This window comes from Oncorhynchus clarkii, unplaced genomic scaffold (assembly GCF_045791955.1).
Source record: "Oncorhynchus clarkii lewisi isolate Uvic-CL-2024 unplaced genomic scaffold, UVic_Ocla_1.0 unplaced_contig_9042_pilon_pilon, whole genome shotgun sequence".
Lineage (NCBI taxonomy): Eukaryota > Metazoa > Chordata > Actinopteri > Salmoniformes > Salmonidae > Oncorhynchus > Oncorhynchus clarkii.
The window spans coordinates 18428-35593 of NW_027258625.1; the positions used below are offsets into that span (position 1 = coordinate 18428).

At 48.7% G+C, this 17166-nt stretch overlaps 1 protein-coding gene across 1 annotated transcript in view; it reads left to right on the top strand.

The window, feature by feature from the left end:
- LOC139397791 (D(4) dopamine receptor-like) overlaps positions 1 to 15884 on the top strand; it is a 30867-nt gene extending 14983 nt beyond the window's left edge. The window contains exon 4 of the mRNA XM_071144221.1: positions 15673 to 15884. Coding sequence (XP_071000322.1) covers positions 15673 to 15881 — 209 coding nt within the window. The 3' untranslated portion in view covers positions 15882 to 15884. The remainder of the gene's footprint in view (positions 1 to 15672) is intronic.
- The last annotated feature ends 1282 nt before the right edge of the window (positions 15885 to 17166 follow it).

Genomic DNA, 17166 nt, shown 5'->3' on the forward strand with positions numbered 1-17166 from the left:
TGACAGCAGATACACAGCTTGTTAGGGAAAATACAGAATGCTACAGTGTTGACAGCAGATACACAGCTTGTTAGGAAAATACAGAATGCTACAGTGTTGACAGCAGATACACAGCTTGTTAGGAAAATACAGAATGCTACAGTGTTGACAGCAGATACACAGCTTGTTAGGAAAATACAGAATGCTACAGGGTTGACAGCAGATACACAGCTTTTAGGAAAATACAGAATGCTACAGTGTTGACAGCAGATACACAGCTTGACAGCAGATACACAGCTTGTTAGGAAAATACAGAATGCTACAGTGTTGACAGCAGATACACGGCTTGTTAGGAAAATGCTACAGTGTTGACAGCAGATACACGGCTTGTTAGGAAAATACAGAATGCTACAGGGTTGACAGCAGATACACAGCTTGACAGCAGATACACAGCTTGTTAGGAAAATACAGAATGCTACAGTGTTGACAGCAGATACACAGCTTGTTAGGAAAATGCTACAGTGTTGACAGTAGATACACAGCTTGTTAGGAAAATACAGAATGCTACAGGGTTGACAGCAGATACACAGCTTGTTAGGAAAATGCTACAGTGTTGACTGCAGATACACAGCTTGTTAGAAAAATGCTACAGTGTTGACAGCAGATTCACAGCTTGTTAGGAAAATGCTACAGTGTTGACAGCAGATTCACAGCTTGTTAGGAAAATGCTACAGTGTTGACAGCAGATACACAGCTTGTTAGGAAAATGCTACAGTGTTGACAGCAGATTCACAGCTTGTTAGGAAAATGCTACAGTGTTGACAGCAGATTCACAGCTTGTTAGGAAAATGCTACAGTGTTGACAGCAGATACACAGCTTGTTAGGAAAATGCTACAGTGTTGACAGCAGATTCACAGCTTGTTAGGAAAATGCTACAGTGTTGACAGCAGATACACAGCTTGTTAGGAAAATGCTACAGTGTTGACAGCAGATGCTAAATTATTATGCACTATTCATCAATAATGAAAAGTTAATGATAAGCAACTACATGTTGTCGGCAAGCAACACAAAACAAATGGTCAAACAGGTTAAAAACATTTACCAATCAAATCATACCAAAAGGTCATCAGACCCAGCCCATAGCTAATACTGTATACCTAGGAGGCTGTGTTTACTAAACCCAAATTAGGAAAGCCCTTGGACATCAGTAGCATCTTATCGGAGAAACTGATGACGAGGGACTACACTTTATCATGTAGGCTCCTGTAGACTTCCCAGGCAACATAACTAAGGTAAAGGTTTGTGGTCATCAGACGTTAGGTCTGACAGAAGGTCTGTAGTCATCAGATGCTAGGTCTGACAGGAGGTCTGTAGTCATCAGATGCTAGGTCTGACAGAAGGTCTGTAGTCATCAGATGCTAGGTCTGACAGAAGGTCTGTAGTCATCAGATGCTAGATCTGACAGAAGGTCTGTTAGACAGAAGGTCTGTAGGCATCAGACACTAGGTATAACAGAATGTCTGTTAGACAGGTCTGTAGTCATCAGATGCTAGGTCTGACAGAAGGTCTGTAGTCATCAGATGCTAGGTCTGACAGAAGGTCTGTAGTCATCAGATGCTAGATCTGACAGAAGGTCTGTTAGACAGAAGGTCTGTAGGCATCAGATGCTAGGTATAACAGAATGTCTGTTAGACAGGTCTGTAGTCATCAGATGCTAGGTCTGACAGAAGGTCTGTAGTCATCAGATGCTAGGTCTAACAGAAGGTCTGTAGTCTTCAGATGCTAGGTCTGACAGAAGGTCTGTAGTCATCAGATGCTAGGTCTGACAGAAGGTCTGTTAGACAGAAGGTCTGTAGTCATCAGATGCTAGGTCTAAAAGAAGGTATGTAGTCATCAGATGCTAGGTATAACAGAAGGTCTGTTAGACAGAAGGTCTGTAGTAATCAGATGCTAGGTCTGACAGAAGGTATGTTAGACAGAAGGTCTGTAGTCATCAGATGCTAGGTCTAACAGAAGGTCTGTAGTCATCAGATGCTAGGTCTGATGGAAGGTCTGTAGTCATCAGATGCTAGGTCTGACAGAAGGTCTGTTTGACAGAAGGTCTGTAGTCATCAGATGCTAGGTCTAATAGAAGGTCTGTAGTCATCAGATGCTAGGTCTGACAGAAGGTCTGTAGTCATCAGATGCTAGGTCTGACAGAAGGTCTGTAGTCATCAGATGCTAGATCTGACAGAAGGTCTGTTAGACAGAAGGTCTGTAGGCATCAGACGCTAGGTATAACAGAATGTCTGTTAGACAGGTCTGTAGTCATCAGATGCTAGGTCTGACAGAAGGTCTGTAGTCATCAGATGCTAGGTCTAACAGAAGGTCTGTAGTCATCAGATGCTAGGTCTGACAGAAGGTCTGTAGTCATCAGATGCTAGGTCTGTCAGAAGGTCTGTTAGACAGGAGGTCTGTGGTCATCAGATGCTAGGTCTAACAGAAGGTCTGTAGTCATCAGATGCTAGGTCTGACAGAAGGGCTGTTAGACAGAAGGTCTGTAGTCATCAGATGCTAGGTCTAAAAGAAGGTCTGTAGTCATCAGATGCTAGGTATAACAGAAGGTCTGTTAGACAGAAGGTCTGTAGTCATCAGATGCTAGGTCTGACAGAAGGTCTGTAGTCATCAGATGCTGGGTCTAATAGAAGGTCTGGACATCAGATGCTAGGTCTAATAGAAGGTCTGTTAGACATGAGATGCTAGGTCTAATAGAAGGGCTGTAGTCATCAGATGCTAGGTCTGATGGAAGGTCTGTAGTCATCAGATGCTAGGTCTGACAGAAGATCTGTAGTCATCAGACGCTAGATATAACAGAATGTCTGTTAGACATGTCTGTAGTCATCAGATGCTAGGTCTGACAGAAGGTCTGTAGTCATCAGATGCTAGGTCTAACAGAAGGTCTGTAGTCATCAGATCCTAGGTCTGACAGAAGGTCTGTTAGACAGGTCTGTAGTCATCAGATGCTAGGTATAACAGAAGGTCTGTAGTCATCAGATGCTAGGTCTGACAGAAGGTCTGTAGTCATCAGACGCCCGGTCTGACAGAAGGTCTTTTGTCATCAGATGCTAGGTCTGACAGAAGGTCTGTTGTCATCAGGTGCTAGGTCTGACAGAAGGTCTGTAGTCATCAGATGCTGGGTCTAATAGAAGGTCTGGACATCAGATGCTAGGTCTAATAGAAGGTCTGTTAGACATCAGATGCTAGGTCTAATAGAAGGTCTGTAGTCATCAGATGCTAGGTCTAATAGAAGGGCTGTAGTCATCAGATGCTAGGTCTGACAGAAGGTCTGTTAGACAGAAGGTCTGTAGTCATCAGACGCTAGGTCTGACAGAAGGTCTGTAGTAATCAGATGCTAGGTTTGACAGGTCTGTTAGACAGAAGGTCTGTAGTCATCAGATGCTAGGTCTGACAGAAGGTCTGTAGACATCAGATGCTAGGTTTGACAGAAGATCTGTTAGACAGAAGGTCTGTAGTCATCAGATGCTAGGTCTGACAGAAGGTCTGTAGTCATCAGATGCTAGGTCTGACAGAAGGTCTGTAGTCATCAGATGCTAGGTCTGACAGAAGGTCTGTTAGACAGAAGGTCTGTAGACATCAGATGCTAGGTCTGACAGAAGGTTCGTAGTCATCAGATGCTACGTCTGACAGAAGGTTCGTAGTCATCAGATGCTAGGTCTGATAGAAGGTCTGTAGTCATCAGATGCTAGGTCTGACAGAAGGTCTGTTAGACAGAAGGTCTGTAGACATCAGATGCTACGTCTGACAGAAGGTCTGTAGTCATCAGATGCTAGGTCTGACAGAAGGTCTGTAGACCTATTAGAAGTGTGACTTTAGGCCGCCGTTCTCCACCTGACTAAGTTTAGCTTAAAGCCTTCAATCCAGACATTATGTACCACTTTGGATCGTCTTAACCCCACGACACACATGACCACAGGTTTAAGTATAGAGGTGCCTACTGATTCGTTCACGGCTTCAACTAATGAGCAGAAACAGATGGAAGTGTTGAGGAGAGTTAAATGTCTTCATTAGTCTCCAGCCAGACTGACGGATGTTCCTCTCTGTCTTTGGTAATCTATGTGGGAGACCATGTGCGTGGTGACTCATTACACAGATAGTCATTTCACAGTACCATGCCCAATCCAAACATAATGTGGATATTGTCAGCAAAAGTTCCAGAAACTATGATTGTGATCTGCGTAATCAGGTCAGCTCTGTACAAGCTTGGTTTGCTTCAGCAGTGTGAAAAGCCCATCTGCGTTTCTAATAAACAAACAGAGTTTAAAGTAAGAACAAACAACAAAGAATCGCTGCTGTTCAACAGATCAGGGTAGACTAGTGGTTAGAGTGGAGGGGCGGCAGCGTAGCCTAGTGGTTAGAGTGGAGGGGCGGCAGCGTAGCCTAGTGGTTAGAGTGGAGGGGCAGCAGGGTAGACTAGTGGTTAGAGTGGAGGGGCGGCAGGGTAGACTAGTGGTTAGAGTGGAGGGGCGGCAGGGTAGACTAGTGGTTAGAGTGGAGGGGCGGCAGCGTAGCCTAGTGGTTAGAGTGGAGGGATGGCAGGGTAGACTAGTGGTTAGAGTGGAGGGGCAGCAGGGTAGACTAGTGGTTAGAGTGGAGGGGCAGCAGGGTAGCCTAGTGGTTAGAGTGGAGGGGCGGCAGGGTAGACTAGTGGTTAGAGTGGAGGGCCGGCAGGGTAGACTAGTGGTTAGAGTGGAGGGGCGGCAGGGTAGACTAGTGGTTAGAGTGGAGGGGCGGCAGCGTAGCCTAGTGGTTAGAGTGGAGGGGCAGCAGGGTAGACTAGTGGTTAGAGTGGAGGGGCGGCAGCGTAGCATAGTGGTTAGAGTGGAGGGGCAGCAGGGTAGACTAGTGGTTAGAGTGGAGGGGCGGCAGGGTAGCCTAGTGGTTAGAGTGGAGGGGAGGCAGGTAGCCTAGTGGTTAGAGTGGAGGGGCGGCAGCGTAGCCTAGTGGTTAGAGTGGAGGGGAGGCAGGTAGACTAGTGGTTAGAGTGGAGGGGCGGCAGGGTAGACTAGTGGTTAGAGTGGAGGGGTGGAGGGGCGGCAGGGTAGACTAGTGGTTAGAGTGGAGGGGCAGCAGGGTAGCCTAGTGGTTAGAGTGGAGGGGCGGCAGGTAGACTAGTGGTTAGAGTGGAGGGGCGGCAGCGTAGCCTAGTGGTTAGAGTGGAGGGGCAGCAGGGTAGACTAGTGGTTAGAGTGGAGGGGCGGCAGGGTAGACTAGTGGTTAGAGTGGAGGGGTGGAGGGGCGGCAGGGTAGACTAGTGGTTAGAGTGGAGGGGCGGCAGCGTAGCCTAGTGGTTAGAGTGGAGGGGCGGCAGCGTAGCCTAGTGGTTAGAGTGGAGGGGCGGCAGCGTAGCCTAGTGGTTAGAGTGGAGGGGCGGCAGCGTAGCCTAGTGGTTAGAGTGGAGGGGCGGCAGGGTAGACTAGTGGTTAGAGTGGAGGGGCAGCAGGGTAGACTAGTGGTTAGAGTGGAGGGGCGGCAGGGTAGACTAGTGGTTAGAGTGGAGGGGCGGCAGGGTAGACTAGTGGTTAGAGTGGAGGGGCGGCAGGGTAGACTAGTGGTTAGAGTGGAGGGGCGGCAGGGTAGACTAGTGGTTAGAGTGGAGGGGCGGCAGGGTAGACTAGTGGTTAGAGTGGAGGGGCGGCAGGGTAGCCTAGTGGTTAGAGTGGAGGGGCGGCAGGGTAGGCTAGTGGTTAGAGTGGAGGGGCGGCAGGGTAGACTAGTGGTTAGAGTGGAGGGGCGGCAGGGTAGACTAGTGGTTAGAGTGGAGGGACGGCAGGGTAGACTAGTGGTTAGAGTGGAGGGACGGCAGGGTAGACTAGTGGTTAGAGTGGAGGGGCAGCAGGGTAGCCTAGTGGTTAGAGTGGAGGGGCAGCAGGGTAGCCTAGTGGTTAGAGTGGAGGGGCGGCAGGGTAGACTAGTGGTTAGAGTGGAGGGGCGGCAGGGTAGACTAGTGGTTAGAGTGGAGGGGCGGCAGCGTAGCCTAGTGGTTAGAGTGGAGGGGCGGCAGGGTAGACTAGTGGTTAGAGTGGAGGGGCGGCAGGGTAGACTAGTGGTTAGAGTGGAGGGCCGGCAGGGTAGACTAGTGGTTAGAGTGGAGGGCCGGCAGGGTAGACTAGTGGTTAGAGTGGAGGGGCGGCAGGGTAGACTAGTGGTTAGAGTGGAGGGGCGGCAGGGTAGACTAGTGGTTAGAGTGGAGGGGCGGCAGGGTAGACTAGTGGTTAGAGTGGAGGGGCGGCAGGGTAGACTAGTGGTTAGAGTGGAGGGCCGGCAGGGTAGACTAGTGGTTAGAGTGGAGGGGCGGCAGGGTAGACTAGTGGTTAGAGTGGAGGGGCGGCAGGGTAGACTAGTGGTTAGAGTGGAGGGGCGGCAGGGTAGACTAGTGGTTAGAGTGGAGGGGCGGCAGGGTAGACTAGTGGTTAGAGTGGAGGGGCGGCAGGGTAGACTAGTGGTTAGAGTGGAGGGGCGGCAGGGTAGACTAGTGGTTAGAGTGGAGGGGCGGCAGCGTAGACTAGTGGTTAGAGTGGAGGGCCGGCAGGGTAGACTAGTGGTTAGAGTGGAGGGGCGGCAGGGTAGACTAGTGGTTAGAGTGGAGGGGCGGCAGGGTAGACTAGTGGTTAGAGTGGAGGGGCGGCAGGGTAGACTAGTGGTTAGAGTGGAGGGGCGGCAGGGTAGACTAGTGGTTAGAGTGGAGGGGCGGCAGGGTAGACTAGTGGTTAGAGTGGAGGGGCGGCAGGGTAGACTAGTGGTTAGAGTGGAGGGGCGGCAGCGTAGACTAGTGGTTAGAGTGGAGGGGCGGCAGCGTAGCCTAGTGGTTAGAGTGGAGGGGCGGCAGCGTAGCCTAGTGGTTAGAGTGGAGGGGCGGCAGGGTAGACTAGTGGTTAGAGTGGAGGGGCGGCAGGGTAGACTAGTGGTTAGAGTGGAGTGGCGGCAGGGTAGACTAGTGGTTAGAGTGGAGGGGCGGCAGGGTAGACTAGTGGTTAGAGTGGAGGGGCGGCAGCGTAGACTAGTGGTTAGAGTGGAGGGGCGGCAGGGTAGACTAGTGGTTAGAGTGGAGGGGCGGCAGGGTAGACTAGTGGTTAGAGTGGAGGGGCGGCAGCGTAGCCTAGTGGTTAGAGTGGAGGGGCGGCAGCGTAGACTAGTGGTTAGAGTGGAGGGGTGGAGGGGCGGCAGCGTAGCCTAGTGGTTAGAGTGGAGGGGCGGCAGCGTAGCCTAGTGGTTAGAGTGGAGGGGCGGCAGGGTAGACTAGTGGTTAGAGTGGAGGGGCGGCAGGGTAGACTAGTGGTTAGAGTGGAGGGGCGGCAGGGTAGACTAGTGGTTAGAGTGGAGGGGCGGCAGGGTAGACTAGTGGTTAGAGTGGAGGGGCGGCAGGGTAGACTAGTGGTTAGAGTGGAGGGGCGGCAGGGTAGACTAGTGGTTAGAGTGGAGGGGAGGCAGCGTAGCCTAGTGGTTAGAGTGGAGGGGCGGCAGGGTAGACTAGTGGTTAGAGTGGAGGGGCGGCAGCGTAGCCTAGTGGTTAGAGTGGAGGGGCGGCAGGGTAGACTAGTGGTTAGAGTGGAGGGGCGGCAGGGTAGACTAGTGGTTAGAGTGGAGGGGCGGCAGGGTAGACTAGTGGTTAGAGTGGAGGGGCGGCAGGGTAGACTAGTGGTTAGAGTGGAGGGGCGGCAGGGTAGCCTAGTGGTTAGAGTGGAGGGGCGGCAGGTAGACTAGTGGTTAGAGTGGAGGGGCGGCAGGGTAGACTAGTGGTTAGAGTGGAGGGGCGGCAGGGTAGACTAGTGGTTAGAGTGGAGGGGCGGCAGGGTAGACTAGTGGTTAGAGTGGAGGGGCGGCAGGGTAGACTAGTGGTTAGAGTGGAGGGGCGGCAGGGTAGCCTAGTGGTTAGAGTGGAGGGGCGGCAGGTAGACTAGTGGTTAGAGTGGAGGGGCGGCAGCGTGGACTAGTGGTTAGAGTGGAGGGGCGGCAGGGTAGACTAGTGGTTAGAGTGGAGGGGCGGCAGGGTAGACTAGTGGTAAGAGTGGAGGGGCGGCAGGGTAGCCTAGTGGTTAGAGTGGAGGGGCGGCAGGTAGACTAGTGGTTAGAGTGGAGGGGCGGCAGGGTAGACTAGTGGTTAGAGTGGAGGGGCGGCAGCGTAGCCTAGTGGTTAGAGTGGAGGGGCGGCAGCGTAGCCTAGTGGTTAGAGTGGAGGGGCGGCAGCGTAGACTAGTGGTTAGAGTGGAGGGGCGGCAGCGTAGACTAGTGGTTAGAGTGGAGGGGCGGCAGCGTAGCCTAGTGGTTAGAGTGGAGGGGCGGCAGCGTAGCCTAGTGGTTAGAGTGGAGGGGCGGCAGCGTAGCCTAGTGGTTAGAGTGGAGGGGCGGCAGGGTAGACTAGTGGTTAGAGTGGAGGGGCGGCAGGGTAGACTAGTGGTTAGAGTGGAGGGGCGGCAGGGTAGACTAGTGGTTAGAGTGGAGGGGCGGCAGGGTAGACTAGTGGTTAGAGTGGAGGGGCGGCAGGGTAGACTAGTGGTTAGAGTGGAGGGGTGGAGGGGCGGCAGCGTAGACTAGTGGTTAGAGTGGAGGGGCGGCAGGGTAGACTAGTGGTTAGAGTGGAGGGGTGGAGGGGCGGCAGGGTAGACTAGTGGTTAGAGTGGAGGGGCGGCAGCGTAGACTAGTGGTTAGAGTGGAGGGGCGGCAGGGTAGACTAGTGGTTAGAGTGGAGGGGTGGAGGGGCGGCAGCGTAGCTTAGTGGTTAGAGTGGAGGGGCGGCAGGGTAGACTAGTGGTTAGAGTGGAGGGGAGGCAGGTAGACTAGTGGTTAGAGTGGAGGGGAGGCAGGTAGACTAGTGGTTAGAGTGGAGGGGTGGCAAGTAGCCTAGTGGTTAGAGTGGAGGGGCGGCAGGGTAGCCTAGTGGTTAGAGTGGAGGGGCGGCAGCGTAGCCTAGTGGTTAGAGTGGAGGGGCGGCAGCGTAGCCTAGTGGTTAGAGTGGAGGGCCGGCAGGGTAGCCTAGTGGTTAGAGTGGAGGGGCGGCAGCGTAGCCTAGTGGTTAGAGTGGAGGGGCGGCAGCGTAGACTAGTGGTTAGAGTGGAGGGGCGGCAGCGTAGCCTAGTGGTTAGAGTGGAGGGGCGGCAGCGTAGCCTAGTGGTTAGAGTGGAGGGGCGGCAGGGTAGCCTAGTGGTTAGAGTGGAGGGGCGGCAGCGTAGACTAGTGTTTAGAGTGGAGGGGCGGCAGGGTAGCCTAGTGGTTAGAGTGGAGGGGCGGCAGCGTAGCCTAGTGGTTAGAGTGGAGGGTCGGCAGGGTAGCCTAGTGGTTAGAGTGGAGGGGCGGCAGGGTAGCCTAGTGGTTAGAGTGGAGGGGCGGCAGCGTAGCCTAGTGGTTAGAGTGGAGGGGCGGCAGGGTAGCCTAGTGGTTAGAGTGGAGGGGCGGCAGGGGAGCCTAGTGGTTAGAGTGGAGGGGCGGCAGGGTAGCCTAGTGGTTAGAGTGGAGGGGCGGCAGGGTAGCCTAGTGGTTAGAGTGGAGGGGCGGCAGGGTAGCCTAGTGGTTGGACTAGTAACCGGAAGGTTGCAAGTTCAAACCCCCGAGCTGACAAGGTACAAATCTGTCGTTCTACCCCTGAACAGGCAGTTAACCCGCTGTTCCTAGGCCGTCATTGAAAATAAGAATTTGTTCTTAACTGACTTGCCTAGTTAAATAAAGATAAAATAAATATACTTTTTTTTTTTTTAAACAGATCAGGGTTGTTTTCCAGCTGACTTTGAATTTAAGTTGATCCTTAAATTTGATCGTGTCCCAGGACAGGAGGCAGTTGGTATCAGGTAACACTCAGAGCGTCACATCAATTAGTATTAGCAGGAAACACAGTTTACCATGCAGGGCCCTCTGCTGGGGACACGACAGGCTGTCCCTCATAACATCAGGCAGTCAGTGAGGGTGGTTCCTGTTGAAGACAACACAAATCAACACAAATGTCGGCCGTATCCACTCAGTAGATACACGGCTGGGTGTCAAATAGTTGGGAAATTAACAGAAAAATTTGTCTGTTCTGTGGTCAGAGACGAGGCTGTGCACGGCCGGCGTTCGTGTTGGTCTTGTTCTTTACATTGAGGGTAGACATTAAGATGTCATTGAGGGTAGTGATTCCTACACGGAACGTTGGGAACATAAGAGGGGAAAGGAAGGAGAAGCATTTAGCTAATACAGACAGACAGATAGACAGGCAGGCAGGCAGACAGACAGACAGACAGACAGACAGACAGACAGACAGACAGACAGAAGATCCTCTCCTACTAGACAGACAGACAGACAGACAGACAGACAGACAGACAGACAGACAGACAGAAGATCCTCTCCTACACAGACAGACAGACAGACAGACAGACAGACAGACAGACAGACAGACAGACAGACAGACATCAGATCCTCTCCTACTAGACAGACAGACAGACAGACAGACAGACAGACATCCTCTATTTTTCCTCTTTGGCAACAACACTTATTCTGTCGAAGGGTTAAAGGACAGACAATTTTCTGTTTCCAATTTGTAAAAAGCATTTGTTGACTGTAATTGTTTGATTGCTTTATGGGGAAGCTCAATAAGGAAGCTCAATAAGGAAGCTCAATAAGGAATAGGGAAGCTCAATAAGGAAGCTCAATAAGGAAGGAGCACAGAATCCTTCCAGGGGTGCTCCGGATGAGTTAGGGACTGGCAAGCAGGGTTCAAATGACCCAGTGGAAATTGGAAACATTTATGAAGGTTAATCCAACTGACATTTTGGGATGTTCTAGGGGGGTTGCCCATACTCTCTAGGGCGTGCCCGACATATCTTGGGGGTGTCTGACATCAAAGTGTTTGACTTGTGGGGGGGGGTCCACATCGATATTAAAATGATCACCCCCGTTTATGCATGGAGATGAAGACAGACTGTCCCTTAAGAGTAAAGTCTCTCCAGATGAAGACAGACTGTCTCTTAATTAAGAGTATAGTATCTCCAGAGGAAGACAGACTGTCTCTTAATTAAGAGTAACGTCTCTCCAGAGGAAGACAGACTGTCTCTTAATTAAGAGTATAGTATCTCCAGAGGAAGACAGACTGTCTCTTAATTAAGAGTATAGTATCTCCAGAGGAAGACAGACTGTGTCTTAATTAAGAGTATAGTATCTCCAGAGGAAGACAGACTGTCTCTTAATTAAGAGTATAGTATCTCCAGAGGAAGACAGACTGTCTCTTATTTAAGAGTAAAGTCTCTCCAGAGGAAGACAGACTGTCTCTTAATTAAGAGTAACGTCTCTCCAGAGGAAGACAGACTGTCTCTTAATTAAGAGTATAGTATCTCCAGAGGAAGACAGACTGTCTCTTAATTAAGAGTATAGTATCTCCAGAGGAAGACAGACTGTCTCTTAATTAAGAGTATAGTATCTCCAGAGGAAGACAGACTGTCTCTTAAGAGTAAAGTCTCTCCAGAGGAAGACAGACTGTCTCTTAATTAAGAGTATAGTATCTCCAGAGGAAGACAGACTGTCTCTTAATTGAGTATAGTATCTCCAGAGGAAGACAGACTGTCTCTTAATTGAGTATAGTATCTCCAGAGGAAGACAGACTGTCTCTTAATTAAGAGTATATTATCTCCAGAGGAAGACAGACTGTCTCTTAATTAAGAGTAAAGTCTCTCCAGAGGAAGACAGACTGTCTCTTAATTAAGAGTAACGTCTCTCCAGAGGAAGACAGACTGTCTCTTAATTAAGAGTAACGTCTCTCCAGAGGAAGACAGACTGTCTCTTAATTAAGAGTAACGTCTCTCCAGAGGAAGACAGACTGTCTCTTAATTAAGAGTATAGTATCTCCAGAGGAAGACAGACTGTCTCTTAATTAAGAGTAAAGTCTCTCCAGAGGAAGACAGACTGTCTCTTAAGAGTAAAGTCTCTCCAGAGGAAGACAGACTGTCTCTTAAGAGTAAAGTCTCTCCACCTCCCAGAGAGTTGAGGGTATAAATTCAGCCCCTCGTCCAATGAACACCTAACCAATGAATCATACAACGCATGGAGACACTCCAGACAAATGGCTTCTATCTACTGTCAGTTGCCTCTTGATTAAGTGTCCAGGGAAGCTCTGATTCACAGCTGTAGGTGGTTGGTGGGTCTTGATTAAGTGTCTGTCCAGGGAAGCTCTGATTCACAGCTGTAGGTGGTTGGTGGGTCTTGATTAAGTGTCTGGCCAGGGAAGCTCTGATTCACAGCTGTAGGTGGTTGGTGGGTCTTGATTAAGTGTCTGTCCAGGGAAGCTCTGATTCACAGCTGTAGGTGGTTGGTGGGTCTTGATTAAGTGTCTGTCCAGGGAAGCTCTGATTCACAGCTGTAGGTGGTTGGTGGTCTTGATCAAGTGTCTGTCCAGGGAAGCTCTGATTCACAGCTGTAGGTGGTTGGTGGGTCTTGATCAAGTGTCTGGCCAGGGAAGCTCTGATTCACAGCTGTAGGTGGTTGGTGGGTCTTGGTTAAGTGTCTGTCCAGGGAAGCTCTGATTCACAGCTGTAGGTGGTTGGTGGGTCTTGATTAAGTGTCTGGCCAGGGAAGCTCTGATTCACAGCTGTAGGTGGTTGGTGGGTCTTGATTAAGTGTCTGGCCAGGGAAGCTCTGATTCACAGCTGTAGGTGGTTGGTGGGTCTTGATTAAGTGTCAAGGTAAGCTCTGATTCACAGCTATAGGTGGTTGGTGGGTCTTGATTAAGTGTCCAGGGAAGCTCTGATTCACAGCTGTAGGTGGTTGGTGGGTCTTGATTAAGTGTCCAGGGAAGCTCTGATTCACAGCTGTAGGTGGTTGGTGGGTCTTGATTAAGTGTCTGGCCAGGGAAGCTCTGATTCACAGCTGTAGAGGGAAACTAAGCTTATTAGGTTGCAGTATCAGTTCCAGAGGGAGGAAGAGCTTCCCTGTTCAGGAGCTGGTACTACCTAGATTATATCCCAAATAGCAGCCTATTCCCTATTTAGTGCACTACTTTTGTCCAGAGGTTTATGACGGTTCTAGTCAAAAGTAGTGCACTACATAGGGAATAGGGTACAGTTTAGGGCGCAACCCTAATCTGTATCGCTACTCAACCCCGACCTCCAAGCACTTGACTGAGTATTTATAGCAATCCCATCAACATTCCTGCATTATTCACCTCACCAGAGAGGCACGTTTCTAATCTACAAGGACATCAGCCATGCTGTCCATTTATCTCACTCTCATCGCCATATTGTAAACACTTTTTTTTGGGGGGGGGGGGGGATTCATCCCAAATGGCACCCTATTCCCTACATAGTGCACTACTTTTGACCAGGAATAGGGCGCTATTTGGGATTCCCCCGTATTAATGTTGACGGGGTCTAGGCAGTGTAAATGAGTGTTACCCAGCCGCGGAGGTGTCGTTGTGAATTGATTGCGTGTGAAGAAATAGCTTGGGTTGCTAACCCTGTGGCAACATTAAATGATCAACCGGCTGTACATTTACTTACCCTCTCATGGTTGGAAAAGGACATTAACAAATGTTTTACCCAGAATGAGCTCTCTCTCTCTCTCTGTCTCTCTCTGTCTCTCTCTCTCTCTCTGTCTCTCTCTGTCTCTCCCTGTCTCTCCCTGTCTCTCTCTCTCTCTCTCTCTCTCTCTGTCTCTCCCTGTCTCTCTCTCTCTCTCTCTCTCTCTCTCTCTCTCTCTGTCTCTCCCTGTCTCTCTCTCTCTCTCTCTCTCTCTGTCTCTCTCTCTCTCTGTCTCTCTCTGTCTCTCCCTGTGTCTCTCTCTCTCTCTCTCTCTGTCTCTCTCTCTCTCTCTCCTCTCTCTCATTAGTGTGTGTCGGTCTTTGTAAAGCGTCAACACGGCACTTTATAAAATGGAGTGTTTTCTGCTTCAGGGGCAAAAGGAGAATAAAAAATAATTGTAAAAAATGTGTGAAGGTTAAACTGCTGATTAATGTTTCTTTGAGTTAAGTCTCCATGAAATAGCAATAAGACTGACGTGGTAGATTGGCTGTGCTTCACTTATCAGATCAGATGGGGTTGGCAGTGGAACAGTAAAGTCTGTGGTTGTAGGGAGATTTTACACCACTTTGACTCAGCTTCTGCTTGGTCTTGGTAACAACGGTTATAAAGACCTACAGTAGGTAGATAAAGACCTACAGTAGGTAGATCATAGGTAGATAAAGACCTACAGTAGGTAGATAAAGACCTACAGTATGTAGATAAATACCTACAGTATGTAGATAAAGACCTACAGTAGGTAGATAAAGACCTACAGTATGTAGATAAAGACCTACAGTATGTAGATAAAGACCTACAGTAGGTAGATAAAGACCTACAGTAGGTAGATAAAGACCTACAGTAGGTAGATAAAGACCTACAGTAGGTAGATAAAGACCTACAGTAGGTAGATAAAGACCTACAGTAGGTAGATAATAGGTAGATAAAGACCTACAGTAGGTAGATAAAGACCTACAGTAGGTAGATAATAGGTAGATAAAGACCTACAGTATGTAGATAAAGACCTACAGTAGGTAGATAAAGACCTACAGTAGGTAGATAATAGGTAGATAAAGACCTACAGTATGTAGATAAAGACCTACAGTAGGTAGATAAAGACCTACAGTAGGTAGATAATAGGTAGATAAAGACCTACAGTAGGTAGATAAAGACCTACAGTAGGTAGATAATAGGTAGATAAAGACCTACAGTATGTAGATAAAGACCTACAGTAGGTAGATAAAGACCTACAGTAGGTAGATAATAGGTAGATAAAGACCTACAGTATGTAGATAAAGACCTACAGTATGTAGATAAAGACCTACAGTAGGTAGATAATAGGTAGATAAAGACCTACAGTATGTAGATAATAGGTAGATAAAGACCTACAGTAGGTAGATAAAGACCTACAGTAGGTAGATAAAGACCTACAGTAGGTAGATAATAGGTAGATAAAGACCTACAGTAGGTAGATAAAGACCTACAGTAGGTAGATAAAGACCTACAGTAGGTAGATAATAGGTAGATAAAGACCTACAGTATGTAGATAAAGACCTACAGTATGTAGATAAAGACCTACAGTATGTAGATAAAGACCTACAGTATGTAGATAAAGACCTACAGTAGGTAGATAAAGACCTACAGTAGGTAGATAATAGGTAGATAAAGACCTACAGTATGTAGATAAAGACCTACAGTATGTAGATAAAGACCTACAGTAGGTAGATAAAGACCTACAGTATGTAGATAAAGACCTACAGTATGTAGATAAAGACCTACAGTAGGTAGATAAAGACCTACAGTAGGTAGATAAAGACCTACAGTAGGTAGATAAAGACCTACAGTAGGTAGATAAAGACCTACAGTACGTACATAAAGACCTACAGTATGTAGATAAAGACCTACAGTATGTAGATAAAGACCTACAGTAGGTAGATAAAGACCTACAGTAGATAGATAAAGACCTACAGTAGGTAGATAAAGACCTACAGTAGGTAGATAAAGACCTAGATATAAGTTGATTGATTTATAATTGATGGGATATTTTCCAGACTCTCAATGCTCTTACATAGTAAGAAGGTAAAGTCACCTCATCTAATGAATCAATCATCCGTGAATCAATTAATGGATCCATTATTCAGAACAGTCCCCTAACCTCTCCTCTCCTCCTCCTCCTCCCCTCAGGTTGCTTCCTGTTCTGCTGGACCCCGTTCTTCGTCGTCCACACCACCCGGGCCCTGTGTGCTACCTGCTACATCCCGCAGGCCCTGATAAGCACCGTCACCTGGCTGGGCTACGTCAACAGCGCCCTCAACCCCATTATCTACACGGTCTTCAACACAGAGTTCAGGAAGTTCTTCAAGAAGTCCCTCCACTCATTCAGCTGCTGCTGACGTCAGCCCCACACCGCAGGAACAATGGTAGCGCTAACCGTACTCTCACAGAAGGCGTATATTACTGCACAGGCATTTCCAGTTGGGGTCAGTTCAGAAGGTACACAAAAAAAAATGTCCAATTATCTTCAATGCTTTTCGGTGAGGAGAATGTGGAATTGACTTTCTTAATTGCCTGGGGATGGCCCAGGGCTAAATCTGTATGTATTGCTCTGGGGTGGCCAACCCTCCTCCTGGACAGCTACTTAGTGAACAGGTTTTTGCTACAACCCTACCCTAAACAGATGACCTTGATCAGCAGGGATGGAGCCAGCACACCCTGTAGATCTCCAGGAGGAGGTTACAAGTTAAACCTTCATTTAACTAGGCAAGTCAGTTAAAGAACACATTCTTATTTACAATGACGGCCTACCGGGGATCAGTGTGTTAACTGCTTTGTTCAGGGGCAGAACAACAGATTTTTACCCTTGTCAGCTTGGGGATTCGATCCAGCAACCTTTAGGTTACCGACCCAACGCTCTAACCACTAGGCTACATGCTGGTTACTGACCCAACGCTCTAACCACTAGGCTACCTGCTGGTTACTGACCCGACGCTCTAACCACTAGTCTACCTGCTGGTTACTGACCCAACGCTCTAACCACTAGGCTACCTGCTGCCTCAACCCCATAGTCATGCCACTGAGATATGGGTATATGAGTGTTGTGGGTGGGCGGAGTTGGGTGGGCGGAGTCTGAGACCATTCCAATTGTTCTAAAGTAACATCGCTATCCATCCTGGATACCATGGCGATGCTGGCTTTGCATTGTTTATTACAGGTGTGGTATGAGGCTTAATACTAGCATTATAACAGTCTTACGACGGTGTTATTACAGCCCTGTGATTACACCTTTAAATCTGAAGTTATTTAGCTGACAGCATTATGAAGAACAGAAGCTAATCAATGAATGCATTCATACAGTGTGTATGATACTGAAGCTTTAGCCTGTAACCTCGTATACAAATCCATTCAAATGTTGTTTTATTTCATTTTTGAAAGTTTGTTGTAATGTTGTTTGTTTTTGCCATTTTAACTGAAGCCAATACTTTGACTGTGTCTGCCTGTAACAGCAGTCTGTTTGTCGGGTCATTGACAGTGCCTACTGTTTTACCATATCCACGTTTTATGTGGAAAGCTTTCCAATAAAATAAAAGACACCTATTTGTAAAGCAATGCCTTGTTCTCATCAGTATCAGCAATAACACCAGTTTGTCAGCTAAAAACTCCTTGCAGGAACAACAACTT